The sequence below is a fragment of the Antrostomus carolinensis genome, unplaced genomic scaffold, assembly GCF_000700745.2.
Source record: "Antrostomus carolinensis isolate BGI_N321 unplaced genomic scaffold, ASM70074v2 scaffold11909, whole genome shotgun sequence".
Classification (NCBI taxonomy): Eukaryota; Metazoa; Chordata; class Aves; order Caprimulgiformes; family Caprimulgidae; genus Antrostomus; species Antrostomus carolinensis.
This window is the reverse complement of record NW_010338012.1, coordinates 1-24,039: the sequence shown is the minus strand read 5'-3', so window position 1 is coordinate 24,039 and position 24,039 is coordinate 1. Positions and strand designations below refer to the sequence as shown.

The window sequence follows — 24,039 nt, the reverse complement described above, 5'->3', positions numbered from 1 at the left end:
GAATTAATTACAAAAGTCAGTGGTGGGGTTAGATCTCATGATATAAAGCATTCACTTCAGCGGCAGGTTTCATGTGACAGATAGGCAGTGTCTAACGGCTACTGATTGCTATAAGGGACAAGGAGTAGTGTGACAAAGTGAGACCATCCCTTCCAGTAGCATCTGATTGTTCAAAAGGTTGAGCTTGAACCTTGAATTTGAATACACTTTGTCTAGAAACCCGTCATGTTAGGTCTTATATCCTTCATCTCTTGTCATGACTGGCAGTTGATTAACTTTTATTTTATATCTATTATATTTAATAGGTATAACTATCAGATTTTATTCTGCTAATGAATGACCATAATTTTTCTCACTTTTCTAGAAATATAAAGGACAAATTTAAGACTAAGTTTTCAATTTCTCTTTGAACAACTATTCCACTGAAAGTGCATTGTTCCTAGTAAACAGGGACTTAAGAAAAGAGCCCTCCGTTCAATGAACTTTGAAGGACTGAATGAGCTTAAGTAGGGTAAACTTAGGGATTTATAGAGATCGAATTCTCCACAAACTACTTTGCTTCAAAAGTGAAGAAACGTAATCTTCCAGAAAGTAAAAAGATAAGAATATATAAAATAAAAAAAGCAATAATCAGCTGAAAATACTAATATTTGATCAAGCTAAACAATATATTAAAAGAAATACCTAAGCATGTCTGAGAAATATAGCTCCAAATAAATAAACATTAAAATACTCTCCCATATTTGTACTATTTCTTGACATTCAAGTCAACATTATCTTTTGTTCCAGCTGTAAACTACACTATTCCAGCAACTTGGAAAGTTGAGATCTTGAAAAAAATAAGTCCAAATAGATGGATGTTTTCTTTGTATCACACAAATCCCTTCAGTTGTCCAGTATAATTTACAAATAATAAACTCAGTCTTCCGTTACCAGTAGTATGCTTGAAACAAACAGAGATTTGGACAGTGTTGCCTAATTTGGATGGAGAGTGTAAGCAGATATTACAAGATAATGAATTTTCTGTACTAAAATCTAAGTATCACAAACACTTCCAAAAGAAAAATATATCTTGTCAACTCAATACACCAAGTCCTTATTAACTTGTACAGCAAAATAATATAGTGTAATTAATAACTAAGTGAAAAGAGAATCTAAATGTATGGGCAGATGAATACATGACCATGGGTTAATTAGGATATGGTCTGGCAACGCTTTTTTACCAAAGGGAAGACAACTTCATGTTTACTCCAGCTAAAACAGTAATGGCTACTTACCCTTTTAGGCTATTGTCTCCATAGGCTCTAACCCATGATATTTCACATCATTACCTATGTTTTTGATGTCTATTGTAAAATATTTTTATGATCAGCATGAAAAAAATGCCTGCATAATACATTTTATGCAGCAAAATACATTGCAAATGAAGATAAAAGCAGGTGGTCTTCTATTTGCTCCAGTTGTAATGCAGGCATGAAATAAAATTTTAAATAACGTCATACCTTCCAGGGCAAATATTCTCTCTCCAAGTGCTTCAACAATAGTTACAAGAGCTAATTCATCTGAGACATTGAAGAAATGTTTTTCAGTAGGCTTACTGGCAATTGATTTTATTTCCTCTACAAATTTCTCAGTACTTAAATTTCCTCTGCTGTAGCTGCCAAGAATCTAAAGAGAATTAGAAAAAAAGAACCCATTATGTAACCCATTTTAAAAAATACCTTTGAAGCAGGTTGTCAGAGAATACTGGAAAACAGTATCTAACCTTGACTTTTTCTGTTAAAACCTCCCTCAAATTGATCTGAAACCATTCTCTTCCAATGAAAATAAAACTGTATGAGGACTTAGTTGTTTTTCTGAAAATATCAACAATAGCAAACAAAGCAACTGTATGGTGTAATGCCTGCTATCCTCAACTGTCCTTTTTTTCCCTTCTTCACAAAATTCTGGTGTTTTATTCTATGATTTGTTAAAATAGGCATTAATTTAGGGGAAAAAAACCACAACACAACACCATCCAAACCAGAATATACATTTTCACTGGCTTCTGCATAGGTACCACCAGTTCTCCTCATAATGTGTGGTATATGAGCAATTAATAACAAGTTAATTAGGTATAGAATAATAATTTTGGGGGTGCAGGTTTGCCCTATATACATATAAAAACAACACTTGTATTCTATGTTAAGAACTCTACCACAGTACAAGACTTTATATTTGGTTTGCAGTTTTAACACCACTGCTGTAAAAATTCAGGATGCTGTAGAACAAAACCACTCACTTCTCCAATTCCCAAACTGACAAATATTTTTCACATTAAAAAAAAAAAATAAATTGCTCTATTGACTTAACTTGCTTTGAGAGGGGAATAGAACTCCCATGCTCTAGCATTCCTGGACACTGGAGTAATTAAAACTGTTCTAGACAGGGATTTTATCGCTAAAAATTATTGCAGCTTCAAGGACAACTTTTTCTTTAACGATCTCCAGTTTTATGGAGGAAGATTTGTGCACCGCTGGATTCAACTTTTGTTTTATGTCTTTCTTTAAATTAAAGATAATGTCTTTCTTGAGGCTGTATGGTTCCACACCACCTCATTGTACCAAAAAAAAAAAAAAAAAAAAAAGAACAGAGAAACAACAATCCAATGTATTTTCAAAATTAACAGGAGAAAACAGTTGATGTGAGTACAAAATACACAAATACAGTAAAGAGTTCACACCAAATCTATCATTAATGTTTCCATATTTCTCGGTAGGGGTTAATCTCCATCATGTTCATCCTCTCATTGAGCTGCTAAGCTTGGTCAAAATGAAAATGACAACTTTAAAATGCTAGCACACAAAATTGCTGTAATAAACCTGTTTTTTGTTGATGGTTTACAATTGCTTTTTTTTTTTTTTAAAAGTAGGTAGTGGGTTTATAGAAATTGCTCAGAAGAATTTAACTAATCCACTCTGTTCAATATTTCTTTTTAAAAAAAAAAGATTTGATTTTATACTGCCCTTCAAACTCTTGCTCCTTTTTCTTCACACACATCTGTCACCCTCAAGAAGACAGACAGATTGCTTTCTTATGTGCTATAAAATCAGAAAGCAAAATTTTTTTTCAGGTTTTTTCTTTTTTTTTTTTCCTCCCTGAAATGATTATATTTCCATACAGATTATGTGAAATGAACTTTTTAAACAGAAATTACATTTGGAATAGGAAAGATGCTTTTAAGATTCTAAATTTTCCCATTAAATTTCACTTACAGCAATAGCAAATCTCTGAATGTTTTCATCTTCACAATTATCAATCACTTCTTTTAATCTGTAGTTGTCGTGTGATTCCCCATCAGTCACAATAACCATTACTTTTTGTACTCCTTTTCGTGCACCATAAGCCTCAGTAAAAGCCTCTTTCCTAAATGGAGCATAAAGAGTTTGGAGAAAAGCAACATCAGCATTTAGCACGTGCATCATATTTGCAGAGTCAACTATAAACTAAAAGACTTTATATTAACTAAGAAGCAGGAAAAGGAGGTTAATATTAACCATGAACAAATACAAACAACAGCAATTGGAACTTACTCGACAGTTCACAGCTAAAGAGTTGCACAAGCATTAATTCATCATTAATTCATTTGAAAGCTACAGCAGAAAATACAATGCTGGATAGCGAAGAATTCTTCCTCTCTCCAGATAAACATCTTGCACCTTAAAACAGCTTTTCTCAGCCTAAAAAAACCCAACCAACACCCCCCCATCCCGAAAGCCACATACAAAAAATCCACCTAGTTCCGGTCTACACCAGCACTTCAAGTGGTCAAAGTATTTACTCAGCAACCAGCACACATCTGCATATCTACAGAAAAACTGGGTGTTGGGGATGTGGCAAAAGTAGCTTGCAGGTGAGCAGAGGCAGGTGGGGGTGACCGGTTGAATTCTACAGCTGCAGATGGGCAAAAAAGCACTGAGGTTTTGGGCAGGTGCTCACCCAGCCTCCGGAAAGGACCAGAAAAGGCAAGGCTGGATTGGGGCTCTGGAGGAGAAGGAAGGAAGCAGGGCTTCCTCTTTTTAGATGAATACCGCAGAACTCTAAGACTGGCCACACAAGTGAAAGCCAAGATCTACTGCTGACAATGGCTAAAAGTGGATGGATAGGAAGACTGCAAGAACAGAGGAAGCTTTTGCTGATAGTTTCTGTATATACAAGCTTGCAACAATTTGTGGCGCACAAAGAACTTTCTGAACCACATGTGGTTTCTGAGTATTTGGCAATTCTCAGCTGGGTCTGCTTTCATGAACTTGTTCAGACTCCCTCAGGCTTCTACTTGTATCTAAGAAAAACATTACTGGCAAAGATGTAAGAATTTCATTGGATTCAAGACATCATATCAACAAAACTTTGGTCAGATAATCAAATAATTCATCAGAAAAATGCTGCATATTTCACTAAATGGTTGTTTGGAAAGGGCGAATGCAATTTTTTATGGAATAAAGTCATGCTGTTATGCTGGAAAAAAACATAGAAAAGAAAAAAGATACCAGGACAACACTGTACGGTTTGGAAGTGTCTAAGAGATTTTGCATTTACTGTCTGTTCTACAAAAGTCAGATTTCATTTTTCTCATAAAGGAAGCATTTTTAATAATGCTATTGCTACAACAGATCTTAATCTCCCAATGATCCAGAAGCTTCAGAGACTTCAGATATAAAATTTCTAAGTTTTCTGTCAAGTATGGGCTCAAGCCCTGTAATAATCTTAACTTCAGAACAAAGACAAAGTAACATTAAAAGTTCTGGTTTTCTTCCCATTTCCTCTGAAAAACTTAATTTCCTTCATCCCTCTATACACACAGTTCCTACCTGCTCTGTGTGGACAACAAAGACTGTCAGTCCTTTGCTTAGGACTACAACCTTGCTCCATGTCTCTTCTCTTTCTCTGTTTCCTCCATTCAAGAGATGGTTGCCTTTTCAAGGTGCCATATACAACTGCTCTAGATGCTGGACAGAGTCTGTTTATCCTCCTAAATTTTGTTTGCTTAGCTAAAATGAAGTCAGATGTCAGCCACAACACATTTTTAGTTTATAAAATCAGCACCATCACCATATCTGTTTATGTTTGTTTCTATCATATGCAGGACAATGTTTTGTGAACGTACCTTGCCGTGTCTATTCCCAGGGCTGTCATAGTTTGTGTGCCACCCCGCTGGCGTATTCTTGTGGCTGCAGCCATCACATCTTCTGTTGTAGAGTATGTATTCAGGAAAAATTCATGGACTACAGTCTGTCCATACTGAACAATTCCAACCTGAAACACATGGTTCACATTAAAAATCAATTGCCCTTAGAGAAAGCATTTGTATCTCCTGCAGTGGGGTAAATGTCCATCTATACCTAAAGCCAGGACAAGAATTGAACTCTGTGTTTCCCTCAGTATGAAACACCTATAAGCATTTAAGCAAGACTGGCTAGAAGACATTCAATCTCATGAAATATTTTGAAGTTTCTAAATTGTTTTTATTAAAAATAGGAACAAAGCCAAAAGAAGGTTAAACTCCTTGCTCTTCCTGGCTTGTGGTAACCAATGCCGCAGCTCTGCTCTTCTCTAGGCCAAGGCAGACTAATGCCCTAACCACCATTCACAACTTCTTAAAATAGTTTTCCTTATAGTATACAATGCCATGGTTCACTCACAACTCTCTTCTTTCCATTCTAGTGTATTATTCTTACATCTGATAGTTTATTTACTCTAAACCTAGCATAGGAACAGCACTGCAATGACAAATTCAGGCCTACAGGATGAGAGGAAGACCGAAGTACCCTTATCTTGATGAATATAGCGGGGCAGTCTAGGACATTGCTGTTCTCCAAGCAAGAGGTAAGCCAAAGGTGAAACACCTGCCAAGTGCCAGAGGGGACAATGTGAATAAAACTGTGGCTTCTGGAATAGGGGAGGATGATGGAAAGACTCTAAATGACCTCAGCAGGACAAGTCTTTATGTGAAAAATAAATGTAAGGGACTGGAGCCCAGCCACAAATGCCTGAAGGAATCTGCTGCAAAAACAAGCGGGAAATAAAAAGATGAGCAATATTCTTAAATATTCATTAATATCTCTCATTCATCTCTGTCAGTTTTAATGTTTTGTCAGGTTCCTGACAGCTTTTACTGGGAAGATTCCACACAATGTTCCATTAGTATATTTCAATTTTATGTTACATATGGCAATTTATAGGTGTTATTTAGGATAATGCAGTGTTACATGGCATATTTATGTCTCACTCATCTATTATTAAAAGCACTATAGCATTTAGGTACTGAAGATCAATACGACCTCTGGGATGTTTATGCCATGATATTAATTTAGAAGTGGCTTAGTAGCTTCTTTGCAATTGCTTTATAGATATTTTTTGAGGTACTTTCATAGTCTCTAAGATTTTGCACATTTGTTAGCTTGTAATAGAAGGGTTAGAGTTAGATAAATATGTGATATTAAACATCAATAACATGATCATTATGAAAAGCTAGTTACATATAGTTATGGGAGTATAATTATAACAGTATGTGGTAGCAAAATCTATCTCAATTTCTGTATCCTTATGAAAATACAACCAAATCTGGAAGAACTGATGCAAGTTCAAAGTTATGACAAGTTGCTCCCTTTCATGATATTTTAATTCTCTCTCGGAGGCATGCTGTCCTCCACCTGCAACCAAGCATCCAGAGGCTGCATGTTCTGTGGACAGCAGCCTTGCAATCCTGCATGGTGTTTACACAACAGGCTGGGGCATGCATTCAGAGCAGTCATGGCACCCGCTAAACCCCAAACTGAAGATGAATTTTTTAACTTGTTTTCTCCAAGGCAAATATTTTGTAGCATGCATGTAGGGTGACATACATCATAACCTGAAGAGGATGCTGCTAGTAATTTAGAAAGACTACCATTAACTGGTGATAAACAAGATGTTTTTAATCACATTTGGTCTTTTGAAGCAGGAGGAGTGCCTCAAGTATTCCAGGACCACGCATAAATGTAGCCAGAAACTACTGTACACCTCCTGTGAATCCCACCACTGTGGATTCACAGGCTTCTCATCTGCAGCTTTGAGGATTTTATTGCTACTAAGGATTAAATCAACTATTGACTGCTGCTGGGGTAAAAAGTATCTGCCAGTCTTTAATGATTTTAGAGACCCATGTTGGTGTTGTCGTTTTCCTGAAAAAGCTTACAGACTGACATTGAGTTGTATCATTTCCTGTTTGAAAGGAAATGTTGTCCCTGATCACAGTAAGTAAACATTTTGAGCATTTCCTTCTCAGGAAGTGAATGGGAAGAACATCTGAGTCTGGAAAACTGCACTGTGTTGCATAGCTTGTAAATCAGGAAGGAAGAGGGGCATGTGGTTATCTTATGGAATACAATTGTTCTGTGGGACCCTTTCTTAGCACTAGCTTTGAAAACACCGATAATCATGTTCTACATACTTCATGGCATCAAAGATGAGCCATTCCTCAAAAAAGGGTAGCGACAAACTTCCTACAACTGATAAAATGCCAGTAGGGTGCATGTTCCAGCCTCTTATGGTATTAGAGAATCAAGTCCCCTTTGCAAAATTAGAATTATATTCTATTAGATAGCAATGAAGGTTTGAACTTTTGCAGCTTCTTAATCTAGTGGAAAACTATAAATGACACATCTATGTGATGCCAATGTGCCTCTATGGGACAATAAATCTGTTCAAACTGTGTAACTTCAGTAAGTCCCTAAGAATGATGCTTACAGGCATATGTTTTGATTTGCTTGTTTAATTTAAATCTGGAAAATGCAATACTACTACATAGAAGGACGTAATTCTGCTCTGCTCCAGAAAACCTAATATTTTTCCCAGGATTACTGACCGTAATCAACTGAACATCTTGGTAATTCCTAAGTTTATGTTCCCTTCCCTAGCATTCCATGGCTTTCATAATACACAAGGGAATAATGCTTTAATTGTCCCCAGTTCCTGTGAAAAAAAATGTTGTTCAAGAGAATAGGCAAGTGAAGGACTGTTCTACTTTGGGACAAAGCATTTCTGAGGCAATTATTTATTGTCCTATAAGTGAATACAGCCTCTTATATGGAAAGTACATTCTGACTTTTCCAATAAATTATTAAGCTAATCTATTTGGTAAAAAAAGCCACCACCACCACCAAATCAAAATTAAAGAAAAAACATTTAGTACCTGGAGATAGTATGCTAAGATTTTCACAATTGGGATGTGGAAAAAAATCAGAAATATTTTTGGTTGTACTTGAGTCATATTTAACGTAAATAAAAGCAGAGATGCCTTGGGGAGCACTAATGGATAATACATTTTATCACATGGAAAGCTTGCTAAAGATATCTGAATCAAAGAAAAAGTGCATTAATGCTGCTACATTTTATTTGCTCACAGGAGCTCAGAAATTACTTGTAAACTGTTGCAAAGGTCTTTCTTCACACTGAATCTTTTTAATACCTCTTCAATACACTTCCATTCTTCTAGAGATAAAAACACCTACAACTGCCTATGTCATATATAAAAGGAGAAATAAAACCTGTCTGAACACCTCTGAAGGAATTTGGAATTTGGAATTTGGAATTGAACATATCAATGTATTCCGCTTTCTCTTTTGATATTCCTCCACCACAGAAAGCTGCTCATACGTAAAGGATTAAAAAACATACTCTCCTATTAAAAAGACAATTATATCTACAAAAGTTAAAAAAAAAAGCAAAAAAAGCTATCTCACTTTGCAGTTACATTAAAATGTGGAATAAGGCCAGGATTTTGTTCCTACTTGTACCCTTTTTTTCTCATTTAATTCCTTCTTCCTTTTTCACTTTTCTGTTGTCACTTTCCTCTTACTTCTTTTATCCCTAAGCTCAGGATATGCAACCTAACCATCAGTATGGTGTTATGAATTTTCTGGAGAACGGAAGGAGAAAGGGAAGGAAATACTTCTGAAAAAATTATACCATAAACTTTGGCTTTTTGTATCTGAATCTTCTGGCTTTCACTTTCAAATCTGCCAAACATGGGATACTGAGGAATTTCTCTTCTGACTTGCTACAAATCTAATTGCCATTGTTCATGGAGGGAATAAGTGGAAAAAAAATATCCCGCTAGCATCTAATCAAAACACGGTTTTGAACAAGTCACACCCAAGCTGCTAAGGAGTTATTCTGTAATCACCTCATTCCTTTCCCGAGGAAAACAATCTGAAGTCAGTGAAAGTCCACCAATTTCTACATGCCCCCAAATCCCCAGAAGATCAACACATACAAATCAATTTAAACAGACTGAAAGTAAACAATTGTTCCTTTATTTCTATTCTGTGCTCCCAGAGGAGAGGAGAGAAATAAGCCTGCTCTGCCATTTCTCCTATTCCCTATTCAATAGCCATTTAAACAGAGCTTCTAAGAAAGGAGACAGTGAGGGTGGAGGAGGTGGTAAAAACTCATTGCCTTCTTTGGCTCTGCCCGGGTTCCCAAGCAGGGGGCTCAGAGGAGAGGAGAGATGGGATAAGATTTAGGGAGAGGTGGAGGGTAAGAGGAACCAAGAAAATTCCACCTAGCTTTTGCCTCACGTTTCCAGTTTTTCAGCCTCTCTCCCCCTTATCCCATTCTTATCTCCCTCTCAAATGTTTCTGCTCTTTAGCAATCAGATGCCAAAGCTGACGTTCTCAAGTGAATAAGTGTACGTGTGAGAAGAGGGGTAGCTGTGCCAGATCATGGGTAGAACGGATTTTGTAGGTGGAGATGGAGTGCAGGCCAGCAAAGGAGTTTTTGTGTGCAAGCCGAGCTGCACAGATGAGGTAGGATTCTAAAAACCAAACATAACAGAGGTGTGGCAATTTAAAAATTTAGGAATTGCAGGGTGAGGAAGAGGGGTGAGGGTGCAGTAGAGTTGATTGCCCTATGTACTACTCCCATAAAGCCCTTTGGGCAGAAGGCAGTGATGATTTCCATGCAGCCATTGCCCTGTACTGGGAAGTTCAGGTTAAGTATTTTCCCAAGATGGCACATGTTTGAGTAATCAGCAGCTTAAGGGATCAGGATTTTTTTTTTTTCCTCTCTGTTAAATTTGACAAAGTGTTTTTCCTTCTTCTTTACAGTATCTGGAAGAACAGCATGTTTAAATAACAGGACACGACTGTAAAGTTGACATTTTCTAAGTAATAATTTTATCAGCCAGTGTTCAGTACAGCCAACAGGGGAGTAACAGGGCGGTAACTCACAAACCCCAATTAACTTGAAAAATAATGGAGACACTTTCTGCAGACAGAGATATCCTTTACACCTTCTCACAGTCTCCTTTGTGAAAGCAGGAGCTGAATGTTAGGAATTAACCTGAAATAGCAAAACCGCTAAGTATTGGTCTGCAGCATATCAAATATCATACAGGATCCCAGGAAATCCTTGATTTTGGTGGAGGGAATGGGAAAAGTGAAAGGAAGACCTGTTTTCTTCTGTTGCTGTTAATAAAGCTTTCTGTGTTAGAATGTGTCCCTGCGTTCAATGTTTCCCCATTTCCCCTGTGCTGCTGGAATTGCTATTTACATACTCTGTTCAGTAGGCTGTGAAACATATATCACATCCTCAAACAGAGTAATTGGTTATAGCTCTGGTAATTCTGGTGGAACTGTGCTGATTTATAGCAGCTGGGAATTTGGCCCTCTCCACTTATTATGTAAATGCAGCTTCTGCCATTAATAACATGCAGCTTAACAGCCACTCTTTAATTATGATTTCAAATGTTTAAAAGCTGTATGCTCAATGCTCCACAGTACAAAATATTGAATGTTGCTCTGAAAAGCTTATAAGCAAAGTCTGCCTGAACCATGTATGTGCACCTTGGAGGAGCAAAAATGACCTTTGTGCTGTGAAGTACAAAAGAAGACGAGAAGTGGTTGTAGAGAGGAAGGAAGTGGGAAAGGACAGTGTTCACACAGCCTCACTTAATGCACTTAACTTTTGTCTCTAGGTTAGAAAGTTGGTTTCTCCAGACTGCCTGAATGGTGGGGGGAGGGAGAGCCTCCCTGACATTGCTACTTGGCGGCAGACACTGACTCTGTGGTTTCAGTTATTTTGTTTTAGTACTCCATTGTTGTAAGCTCTTGTCATTGAAGAACTCCATAGATGACGCTCTCATCCCATTTCCTGTAAATCCTTTTTTTCCTCACAGATTAAACAACCATAAAATACCTATCGTGTTACCTGTGTTTGCTGAGGACCTATATCCATGTTTTTCAGGAGGCTGTTTAGGAAGGCTGTGACACTCTCCCATGGATAAATGCTGTTGGACCCATCAAGGACTATGACAATGTCCAACTGGGTTTTACACTCTGCAACACAAATTGACACGTAAGAATTGATACTAACAAAGATCAAATTTATCTCACAGCTTCAGTTACTTCTGTGATTAATAACAAATGCATATCCTTCTGCAATGGGGTTGAACTGTTGCATTTGATGCCAACTGTCATTCATCAACTTTTGCATCATATTTTACACGGTTTGTGTTCCCTTTATCAACAAGGCACTTTCTTGTAAGCAGAAATTTAAGAATGGGATTATAAGATCACATAAATGGAGTATTTACTAGTGACCCCTAGCTTCTTCATTGTCAATCTGTTCCTCTTCAATTTTTTCCAAAGGACCAGGTCTTTACGGTTTTTATTTATATTACTAGATTGGAGTTGGTTAGGTCTTAACATAACATGCTGTCACTATTTAAAAAGAGTCTTTTATCCATAAGTAAAAAACATAAGCAACTATTTTTAGCAAATGTGTTTGGATGTTACATAGCACTCTAATGATTGTTTATACTGAGATACATTCCAAAAGTAGCAGGAATTTAGGTTATATACGGACAACGAAAACATTTACTTAACTTGGTAATGCTGATAGCTAAGTTAAGCAGTTCATACTTTTTGGAATGCCCATGTGTATACATTTGACTTGTTTGGCGCTTTGTATTTTCAGACACACAAGAGAATTCCTGTGGCATGCATACCTTGCACAGAGGGAGCAATTGCCTTGATGGTTTCAAAAGTGGAGCTGACATTAGAGCAAACTCCAGTTGTGTAATGCAAACGCCCACATTTATAAGCATAAAGTGGTCCACATGCCTTTAAAAGATGAAAAAGGGCAAAATGTTGTTATGGCACCTGAGCAAAAACCAGACTTCTTTTAAAATTGGCAAAAAATCCTTTCTTACCAGAAAGCCTCCTTTAGGATTAGTCACTAAAGTTGTTCCAAGAGTCATGTTTTCTTTTACTTCAACAACGTTAGGAACTGAAGTAGCAGCTATAAATAGATTAATATGTTAAATATTTGGGAACAGGAAAACAAAATGTTAAAGTATATGTCCCCTAGCATGGAGCTTCCAGCTTCTAAAATAAACCCCAGACTGACACTGGTTTCATCAAATATTTTAGCACCCTTCCTCCTCCTTCTTCAATTGCAACAATCAAGAAAAATTTCTGAAACTGGCTTTTATCCCAGAAAATTTTTCTGGGTTGCTGTCTCAATTTTTTTGGGCCAAAAAAAAAAAAAAAAAAAAAAAAAAAAAAAAAAAAAAAAAAAAAAAGTAAAAATAACAGCACAATGAAAGCAAGAAATTACTGTTCACACAGTTTTGTTAATTATAAAACAAACATTCATTTTTTTACCCTGTCCTGCCTTAAATGATTTAACAGCTTTTATGTTTGTCGCTGTTATACTACTGACATTTAGGTTTTCAAGGGAAATGAAGAGATTAAAAATACCATGACAGATGTTTTTAGCAAAATTCATGTTAACAGGAAGGCTCTTCCTGTCTACATCATGTATCTCCTGACATGAGCAAGAAAGAGATTAATGTTTACCTGTATCATATTAAGATGCATCAGCTTGGTTCTGTCTAGTTATAATCTCATCAAAAGCTTACTAAAAGCATTATGAAGGCTCTTCGTTTCAGAGAGCTTTGGAAAGGGTCATCCATGAATCTATGCTCCATGGTCTTTCTGGCTCCAAGGCCACGACCACCAACCACAGCCAATTAATGCCAGTCATAATAAAGTTTTGATAAGACAGTCAAATGCCCATTCTAAAATTATGAACATGTTTTCCAGAGGACAATGAGAAGCTTAAAAATAAAATTATTTCTGATGTTACAAACACAATTTCCTTCACATTTAGCTCTGGAGTCCCAAGTAAATTTTCTCTGTAGAAATGATTCTAATGCATATTTACTATCTAAAAGTCTCCTAAGGTCTGACCTCTGTTATTCCTTTGCATAACACAGATTTATTTTCTTTCATACCTGGTAAGTTCAGTTTTATGCAGGGTGATTGGCTGTCCCTTCCTACAGGGCATTTGTATACATCTCCTGTTCTTTTCTCAGGCTGGCCAACTAATGGTGAACCAATAAGTACCCTGCAAAGAAATAAGTTACCTGAAATGTCTTATTTCTTAAAAGGCATGAAAGTCAGCAAATAAAACTTACAGAGAGAGGACAGCTGCAGCAAGCTCCTGTACAAAGAGTACCAGATGGAGAGCAAGAAAAGTATCTACTATGCTAGTTCAGATACAAGAAAAAGCAGCCATTTTATCTTCTCTTTCATAAGGCCACAGAAAGGAAATGTGCCTATTTAGCAAATTATGCAATAGAATAACATTTAAAAAAAATTCCAGTGGAAAAGAAATGCAATATTCGTGGGTGGATGACAAGTATTAAAAGTAACACAGAAGGAAATAAGTGTTTTATTTAATATCTCCTTGTTCTTTAATATATTTCAGAAGAAAATGTATTTTCAATGCTGAGAGACAAAATGTCAAAGGAGAGGCTCACAAGCACCCAGAAAACTGCACTCTTATATAATGAGAGTCAGCAGTGTAAAATATATTTTTTTTCCTCTCATTAGTAAAAAATAATGTTATTAAAAGGGTTATTAAAAGAAATTTCACACCATTTTTGGTCTCAAATCATCCTTAGCTACATTAAATAGCAATACCCACCAGCAATACCCACCAGATAACCACTGGCTCTATTAAATGTGCAAGGAAAAGCTTGGATTAAATTAGAATTCACAGCACGCACTGGAAACAGAAATCCTGCCATTAAGAGTAATAGTTCAGTAAGATTTGCTCCTGGACACTTAGACGATTGTGAATAGTTATTGAGAGAACATTTCAACCTTTAATCATAAATTAATGAGTCCAGGCAGAAGATACTTGAGTAGAATGACATGGTAAAACAGGTAAAAAGTAGCTTATAGATTTGAAAAAGACAGAAAGAAAAATTTAAACCCAGTACACAATCCAGCTTCTAAAAAACCCATACTGGAACAGCTCATTGTGATCCATTAAGATTTTTCCATTTATAATATATTAATTAATTCTAAAGCAAAATAAAATACTCCAAGTATGTACTGGATCTGACTGCTCTTTCAAGTAATATGTTGTAATGTATGTATTTGAGAAAAACTTAGAAAAAGTCATCACAATCTATCATGCATCTTTGACTTTCATTTAACTGCAGAGAAGATGAGTATGCTTGACATCCCACAGGAGGTGATCAGTGCTCAGCAGGATCATGTCCCCGTGCTGCTCTTTTCTCAGAAAGGAAGAGCTCCATGAACAGAGAGAAGTGGTCTGAAAGGCTATTTTGTCTTTTTTGCATGGGTGACTTTTTTAGGGGAGCCAAGTTTTACTGAGAAACTACCGCAGTCAGACTTACATAATATCTGTTGTTGAAAAGCTCTATCTGCAGTACCTAGGTAGTGTTATAGCAGTTGACAAAGAATCACAAAGCTACTTTGTATATTTATTTTTAACTGTCAGCCTACAGATTTCCTGCTCTTGGTGTTGCTATGCTGAAAGCAACTTGAATGCTTGGCATTTAACAGCAGCTCTGGGGTTTAATTTCAGAGATGTTCAGACCTAGCAAGCTAGTTTAGATTCCTGTCTTCCTTCAGCTACTGGAAGAGTCACCATTTCCAGCTCATATTATTTTTTGCTCTTTAAAGATTTCAGTACAGTTTGCAACAAAATAGCTTACTTTGCAAAATCCCAGCCCCTAGAATGGATACCATTTCCTGAAGACCTAAATTAGCTCAAAGAAGGTTATTATTATTCTCCCATGACCCTCATGCAGATACATATTTAAACATCCTACAACCTGGACAGTCAAGAGCTAGCATTTTCAAGAGCAGGCTCTGCAATTTAATTTCTGTCAACATCCCCTATGGCTAATGGTGAACACTATGTTGCAGTGGTGGCCAGACTCCTGGAATCAGACAGCTCCAGTGCTTGCTGGGGGAAATTGCTTGGGCAACGCAGAACAGTATGACCTGGCTGTCATGCAGCCATATGCCCATCATCCCAGGTTTCCCGCAGGAGTCTCTGAGTTTACCATGAATGTCCAATTACAGGCAAAGCTTTGGGAAAACCAGAGCAATCTGCAAAGAATGATGGAGATCTCAGGATTCCCGAATCTTTTATCATTCAATCATTATTTCAATCCTCCAGCCCAGCAGTTAGCCTGTGAAGTTTGTTCTTAGAAGGGAAAAGCATAAGCAGGTATTTATCAAAAGACCGAGAAGAAATGATATCAGTAAGCAGGCCAAAATACAACTTCTAATTCAAGAGAACAAGAAGGAAAAGACAGGTTAAGAAGGTGCTAAGTCCCAAGTGATAATATATTAGCAATTGTAAGATATAATTAGCCCTCCAAAATGGAAGGCAGAGTACTGTATTAATAAATATTTTAACAGAAAAATCTCCCTCCCAGTTAAAAAATTATCTTCAGACAACCTCTGACAGAAAACTTTAGAAAAAAAAGAAGCATAATACAGATTAGTTAGCTAAACCAGGAGCAATTTCACTGCCAACACATTAATACAAGGAAAAGATAAACGATTTTATTTGGTAAATGGAAAAAAGAGGGCTCAGGCATAACACAAAACTTTCTCAGCTCCATCAACAAAAGAATTTAACCACTTTGTGAACTCATTTACATCTTTGAGGAAATAAATGTAGATATAAATTTAGATCTTTCCATCTCCCAATCTTTCCAAGTTTCCTTAGGACTGTGCATTAGTTTAAGAAATATGACTGATAGAATCTGACCCTTACGTATGGGCCATACTTACTAATAGTACCTGAGCTACTGAATACCTGATAATTTGGAGTTTCCACTTAAGAAAAGAAAAACAGCTTACCATTTCCCTTCCTCATTTTCATACTGTTGGACTGTGTAGCCAAACATGTCTTCTAGAGGCCCACTGAAGGTCATTGCATTTTTCACATCAACATTGGAAGAGATGGCGAGGTGAAAGAGAGCTTTAAAAAAAAAAAGTAATATGTAGCAATACATATAAACCCAAAGCCTTTTAAGAAATCAAGGTTCAATTATGACTTATGTGTGGGTATAGGACAGGGCTTGAAATGGTCATTTTGGGCATACTTATCACAGCTGGTAAAAGGTTTAAAATGTACTTCCTCACACATACATACACAGTTAAATTCAGAGATGTTAGCAAATGGATTTCTGTATCCAAAACCTATTTTGCAAAGTCCATCTCTCATTTGTAAATCCCAGTTCAAATAATATTAAGTAAAACATTATTACCCTTAACAGTAAATAAAACAATTTTTTCGTTATCTTTACTCCTTTTAATTCTAATGCATTTCTAATGTAAAATTTTAGACAAAATATTCCTTCCCTCATTCAGGGTAGTCATTCTCAAATTTTCATAAATCTGAGAATTAACTAATTTTCAACTGTTTGCAGAAGACATACGTAGGAACAAAATGAGGAAAAGCTTTCAGATGTATTTAATTTAAATCTATATTAGAGGAAAAAAAGCACATACTTTTTTCTCAATTTTGTTCTAGAGTACCTGTAAACCTTTCATATTTGGAAAAGAACAGAATAATTTTTTAATGCAACCGAATACTGTTATCTCTACAGTACCTGTATGTGCCTATTTGCAGAAATCAAACATTTACCCACCTAGTAAAAGTTGCTCTACATTGGTGCTGTTGGACTATGATGAGATCAGTCATAGAAGAAGATGCTTCTTCAGACTGATTTCACATACGCTGAAGCTTAATGATCATCATCAGGAAAAATACTGTAAAAATATGGCTGTATAGCAGGTTTCAGAAAAATGGGGTATGTAGGGGAAAACTTCAGCTTGAAGTGACAATTATAACCCACTGTGAGGCTCATTGAGAAGTCAAAATTACCATTTATATATATAAAAAAAGGCTATTTATCTTTTTTATTTTTTATTTCTTATAGTAATCTTTTCCATCTTTGTCCTGATGAAGTCAGTTTCAAATGCAACCACTGACTGTTGCTGCAGAGCTGTGTATTTAATATAGAAGAGACAAAAACAAATTGAATTAATAGAATATCGACTATTTAAAAACAAAATTATACTCAACTTCCATTTTATTTCAAAGAAGCATTTCATGATAATTTGCTGACATTTAACAGCTACATAAAAATATCCAAATCCATAATACTTGCTGCATGTCAAAGCATCTAAATAATTTCCAGTTACTAAAATACATCTGTGCTATTCACCATTGAGATGATTATATTCTCATAGAAAGCTTGTTACTAAAATTAAGCTCCCAAGTGGTCAGTGCTAATCTGTCTCTCTCGGCATCTTATTTCCTGTTTAATGCAGTGAATTTATCACAAAAGGCTATTTATCACTTACTAGGTATTTCCAGTTTTACTGGACAGGAAAAAAAGGAAAAGTTTCATTTATGCTATTTTAGCTTTTTTTCCTCCAGTCAGAGTCAGGAAATATAAAGTGAATATATATTAAATACATATAATATAATTAAAACAGAGTTTACTTCTGTTCTTCAGAAAGGATTCATTGCAAGTGATAAGAAAAAAAATCATGGCTGATAGTCTGATGGGAAATAATTTGCTGGAAAAGTAATCCATGTAGTTTTTTTGTTTTCCTTAAATGTTTCTGTTTAAAAAAAAAATTGCTATGCCTGTTCATGTGCAATAGTTGTTTTTCTCCCCCAGTCTCTGTCATCTCAGCATTATTAAATTCAAAAAAATAGATTTTAAAAAATTCAGTCAAGTTAGCATTTGTTAAAATTCTTTCGTTAAACTTCAGAATAAAAGTAATTGCTATTATTATTTTTGACACCATGAGTTAGATTCAGGCTATGTTATTTAGAGTCCCAAGCTACCTCCTAGACAACGAAATGGTTTTAATGAGGTCGCATGCTAATGCAAGTGTCTAATTTCATTACTTAGTTGAAGAAGAAAGGTAGACACAAAATCCATCCATGTTGATTTTCCTCTTAAAGGAGGAATCAAATTTTCCTTTTAAAGATATCCAAAAGTCTATTTACTTTAGTCCCTGAATAAGACAGACAGAACATCCTTCTAGAGGTCTTCAGAGGCATGGGTTTTTTTCACCTTATGATGGAATTTTAAAATATTATGATATTAAATATTAAAGGTCAGATTCCAGCTCATCTCTTCCAATTTACTTTCTCCTAAAGCTCCTAAAGGTTACACACGCACTCTGTGCTCTGTACACTCCATCATGATACCCGCCATCATCATTCCATCATTTGCTGATAGACAAGGAATTTCTTCACAACAATGCAGTATTGACAGCTACTGTGATTTTTACTGTGCATACACAATACTAAATGATCTTAAAGATTCCTGAATCTGTTACGTGTTATACTCAAATCCCATAATTTTAAATAATACACTTCTAATCCCCATGCCTGTAACAGAAAGTTTGAAAATGTGAAATGCTAAGACAAGCAAACTAAAAGACAAAAAATGACAGCTATTTGCTACTAACCCCCCAAATCTTCATGCTTCTGAGTGAGGTCAAATTAGAACCACCAATAATAATACATGTTCTTCCAAAAAATAAAGCTGGAGGAATCAATAGAAGCTAGATGGGCCAGACGGGTCAGAAATGAAAAGGATGTGACTCCACACAGCAGGGCACAGACATGTAGCTTTGTCCACAAATGATGTTTTGGATGCTAAAGGTTATGTATTCAATGGGTAACTGGGTAGGTTAATGTAAAACAAAACCGCTGCAGGTTACAAAGTATACAGAACGCACATCTGGTTCAGGAAATCCCCTCAGCTGGAAATATTTGGAAACTTGAAGAGGAGTATTATATATGCTTGCTCAGTTATTTTCTTGTCTCTAGCTATTGGCTTACATGTATTCCTGCAGACATGATACTGGACAAAACACGGTCTTGATTTGATCCAGTATGGTTACCCTTTTGCTTTCTCATCTTCCGTTCTGTCTTAGCCAGAAATCAGATGCTTTGAAGTTTGACTTCATACACAAACTTTTTCATATGCAAATGTATTACAGGACCTTCTGTGGCTTCCATGTGCTATGAAATGTCATGAGCATAATGTTTTTGAATAAAAGTAAGGGTCATGATAAGCAGTGTAAGATTAATTTACAAATAAATAATAGATTTAAAGTTATCTTATTACATTTTCCCCAGATTCTGTAAAAGAAAATCTTACTAGTCAAAGAAATGTTCAAATCTGCAGATGGTAAATGGAAAAGTGGAGCTTATGGTGACCCACATTGCACTGTTAACTAACAATAGTCTACTGACTGATGGCAACCTGTCTTTCACATTTTGTTTTAATTTTCAGTACAAAGAACACTGTACACATAAACTGAAGATTAAGAACATTTAAAAATATCACTGATTGTGACTGCAAAAATTATACTTTATATTAATAACAGTACCTAACATGCAATTTTCCAAACTTCCAGTTTTTGTCTAAGATGCACATGTTCCCATCTGTTTCTAGCAAACTTCTGTATATGAATTAAAAAAGATTATTGGCAGAAGCAGTGGAAAAATAAGAGCTACAGGGAAGTTGGAGAGGATTCTTTTGAGAGTTATGGGGATTCAGGAAGAAAAAAACAATTTATTTTTTTTTTTATAAAGTACATTGTATTTGACTATATACTTAATTACAATTAATGTAGGTAAATTAAATTAAGATTTAGAATTATTTCATGTTGTGTTAACAGGATGACTAAAAATACAGATCAGAAATGCAGAATACAAAAGATAAAACTGAAGTTCCAGCTTCTAACTTCATGTTTTATGAGAAATGAGGCACTGTAGAAAACCGAGGACAACGTCCCTCTCACTACCAATTTAAGCTGAGAAGAACACTAGCTGATGCATGCAGCAGTCTTTGCTGAGCACAGTTTGTACCTATATGTGAAAGGTTAACACTCAGTCACCAAGACAACAACCCAAATATTATTTCTATTACAAACATAGAGTAGTAGCTCATACTTGTTCAGTAGCCACTAATAATTTTTTTTCTGTTTTATTTATTTAAGTCTTTTAGCCAAACATTGGTGCTGTCTGCCTGGTTATTCTGCCTCTGAACCATGCAAAACTAGACTTCCCTGGCTCATGTCCACATGCATGTTGCCTGGCCACTCCAGCCTTTGCAAACAGAGAACTGCAGAATAGGCACCCTTATTTTCCTAGAACAGATGGATATAAACATAACCTGAACTGTAGAACAAAGCCTAACACCTGGCTCTCTACTGATTAAAAACAGATCACTGCAAATCACCCACAATAAATGATATCATGAAGACTTATTTAGCCAAGAGAAGATAATAAATTCAGTTAGGTTATTTTATCTATGTATGGGCTGTAGCAAAAAACCAATTGCATCCTCTATAAACAGTGGTTATTTTGAGAAACAGAAATGGGGTTTTTTGCAAAAATGCAAAAGGACAAATTTGCACTTAGCATTGAACAGGGTTTACATATTAGCTGCACACTACTTCTCCCCTCCAGCATGTGGTCAAAGTGTTATTTTTGTTCCATTTCACACTTACTGCTATAGCATTTCAGGTGCCCTTATCAATTCCTTTGCATTTTACAAGAAGAGATTGAAGTAAAGCAGGTCTAAAAACAACCATGGAGGACAAAAAAATTGGGTAGAAGTGTCTTGCAAAAGCATGCACAAATGGAAAATATTGGGATACTCAAAAAAAGTTATTTGTAGAAAAAAAACCAAACCAGACTGCTTCCATCCTGGAAAGTAAAAGAGGAGAGAGAAATTTAATTTGAATATTAAAATCAGATTAAAATGTTTCATAGAGTTCTCATACACCTGGACCTCTTAAAAAAACCCCCCAAAAACAACAAAAAAGTTTCTGTAATGTCTTGTACCACACATATTACAACCAACGATGCTGTAAGGATACATTAAATATCTGCAAACAACACAGGAGTGTAATACAGCAACAGAGAATAGTGAATCTGATCAAAACGTACTGAAAGCTAAGTCACATTAGGAAGGATGTCCTAGTTTATAAGGCAATGACTGATTGCCTTTAGAAGTATTTTATGCTGATATTGCAAAAGACTACGTGTCTCTGTTGTGATCTTAGAAAACATATGAAGAAAACAACATAAAAGGAAGTAACTGGTATGCTGGTGACAGTTCCTCAGTATGGGAAGCATGACTGGGAGCATTAGCTTGGTCTCCTGCAAAAGCTGATTTTCAAAATGGTGGCAAACAGTATCAGCATCTGCAATTAGAAAACTCTTGAAGAATTTGATAAGACTGCATGTTGGTATGTGCAAACCTGTGCTTCTGCTGTCAGCTAGCTGGAATCAAGCCAGTGCACAGAACAAACTGTGTCCTTCAGCAGCACTGAGCCTCAGCAAATAAAGCTTCCTAGAAGCTGTATCTTTTAGCTGCATCAACAAAACACCACAGATTTGGGTTCAGGGCTGGATTGCATCTGGCTGGTAGCAACGGAAGATTAAATATGCATCTGCCTGCAAAGACATACCAATAAAAATGCTATTTGTAAAATCATGGATCAAGCATCTGAAAGGTGATTCTTTGCTGGACCAGCAAATGGAAAAATCTTCACATTTTGTTTTTTGCTTCATTTGCAATAATGTCACTACAGGATTATACAGTCTTGTCTTATGAAAAAAAGATTTAGTCACAGACATCCCAAATGGAAGAAAATACGATGGTGTGGTACAATTACTGTCTGTGAGCTTGGGGGCCATAGTGCTCTGGCCTTATTGTGAAAGGCCAAGGATGCTGCGCTAAGAGTTCCTGATGCATTCATTTCTGGCTGGCTAAATATCAGTGTATTTCAAATAAAGCTGTATATTAAAAAAAAGTTTCAACTTCAGAAACTTTTTCAGTACTGCTTAAATCAAGCCTTTTATTTTTCAGGGCTACAAAAGAATCTTTGTATAATTTTGCCTCCAGCATTTTTTCTTTAATCTTTAACATTTGAAGAGCAAAAGACCAGCTTTCTGGAATGAGACCAAATAATAAAAATAAGGGGATTTCTATTAAATGTAGATAAATATCCCAAAAAGACAAAGAAATATATATTTGAAAGTCGTTCCAGATTCAGTAGCCACATGCTTTTCAAAACCAATTAAATGCTTTGTACAACACATTAAATAGAGCTTCCTTTGCTACTTTTGTACTGAATAATTGGTACTGGAAAATAGCTTTCTAATGCTGTGTCAAGCCTGAAAATATACTGAATCAATGCTTTGTAATGTGGACTCAAATGAGTAAGACAATGCAATGGGCAAAACTTTTAGAAATACAATAGCAGAGACCAAGAATATGTACCCCAGTCGGCTGACAGTCATCAGAACAAAGCTATTTTGTTTAAAGCTTGGAAAATAGTCCTCTTATCGGCGCAATTCTTAGCACTTTGCACTTTCTCACAGGAGGGAGAAAAAGCCTTACAAATATGTAGTCACATACTGAAAACTTTGTGAGGTCAGCTACTAGACTTGTACAGATGTACAGAGGCTTAGCAAATTTAGCAGCTTGATGGAAGTAAAACAACTCCTAAAAATGTTTCAGCTTGTCTCCAGTGATCTCCAGTCCATCTTTTGGATGTATTTCTTCCATGAACACTTAACTCCATTCAGGTCTCTACAATCTTTGTGTTCCTCTCTAGACCCATTTTCCTCTGGTATCAAAGACCATTTCCTCCTGAACATCCCCCTATAACTTTTGTTTCCTATCATCTAGCTTTATCTATAAGCCCCCAGGATGCCTTATCTCATGACCTTTTTTTTTTTTTTTGAGATAAAAGATATTTATAGTCATCTATAGTTAACTCAGATTTCACACAGAAAACATAATTAGAATGAATGTGTATGTTGTTCTCTGAAAGAAAACCCAGAAGCTTAAAAAGAAGCAAGGCATTAATTTAATGCAAAAAGTAAATAAACAAGGACTCTCTAACTTAAACAAAAACATGTTCTTCACAATACTCTCCAAAACTGATCACAGACCTTTAGTTTTCCCTCCACACAAAATTCCTCTAGGCTGACAGGAAGAGTCAAGTATGACATTTCAGCTGGTTTTCTACAAGCTTTCTACTTGCTCAATTGCACTGAATTCCAGTTTTGCAGGCTGATGTCCTGCTGTTGCAGCCTTCCACTGTGTAGCCTTGTCGAAAGCATCACAGTAAACCAGATATAGATACTACTGCAGGGAACACCCACTAAAATCCTTAGCAAGCCCCAAAGTCGCTTCTTCCACAGTGGTTTTTCATTTGACTTCACACTGTTAACTGGACTCCTTTTGCCACGCTAACAGGTGTACTTTACGTATTTCAAATTAATTTCGTTGCTGTCGGGCTAAATCAAAAGCCAAGTAAATGCAGTAAGAATCTTGCAGTTTCTTTTAAAGAAGTATGATGCTAACTGGGTAGCCAAAGCCCTGCTATATTTATCATGTGAAATAATTCCTAAATATTTCCAAGTATCCTTTATCAGATTTCCTATGAAAATAAATTCTGTAACACTTGCTTAATGGGAGGAAGCAAACCCAATTTTTTTTCATTCTTAAGCAAGCAGCTCCCATACCTTTTCTAGTTTATATAATCACATAAATCACTTCAAGAAGTAGTTCCTTCAACATTATGCCTATGATTTACAGAATCACAGAATGGTGGGGGTTGG

The 24,039-nt window shown here is 36.0% G+C and overlaps 1 protein-coding gene across 1 annotated transcript in view; it reads right to left on the bottom strand.

Annotated features, from left to right (window-relative positions):
• Window positions 1-16,334, bottom strand: part of ITGA1 (integrin subunit alpha 1) — a 42,992-nt gene extending 26,658 nt beyond the window's left edge. Inside the window, exons 1-8 of the mRNA XM_010175371.1 lie at window positions 16,218-16,334; window positions 13,319-13,431; window positions 12,233-12,321; window positions 12,029-12,143; window positions 11,230-11,357; window positions 5,147-5,295; window positions 3,255-3,405; window positions 1,503-1,668 (exon numbers count right to left, since the gene is read on the bottom strand). Of these exons, the coding sequence (XP_010173673.1) occupies window positions 1,503-1,668; window positions 3,255-3,405; window positions 5,147-5,295; window positions 11,230-11,357; window positions 12,029-12,143; window positions 12,233-12,321; window positions 13,319-13,431; window positions 16,218-16,291 (985 nt within the window). The 5' untranslated portion in view covers window positions 16,292-16,334. The remainder of the gene's footprint in view (window positions 1-1,502; window positions 1,669-3,254; window positions 3,406-5,146; window positions 5,296-11,229; window positions 11,358-12,028; window positions 12,144-12,232; window positions 12,322-13,318; window positions 13,432-16,217) is intronic.
• Window positions 16,335-24,039: the final 7,705 nt, after the last annotated feature.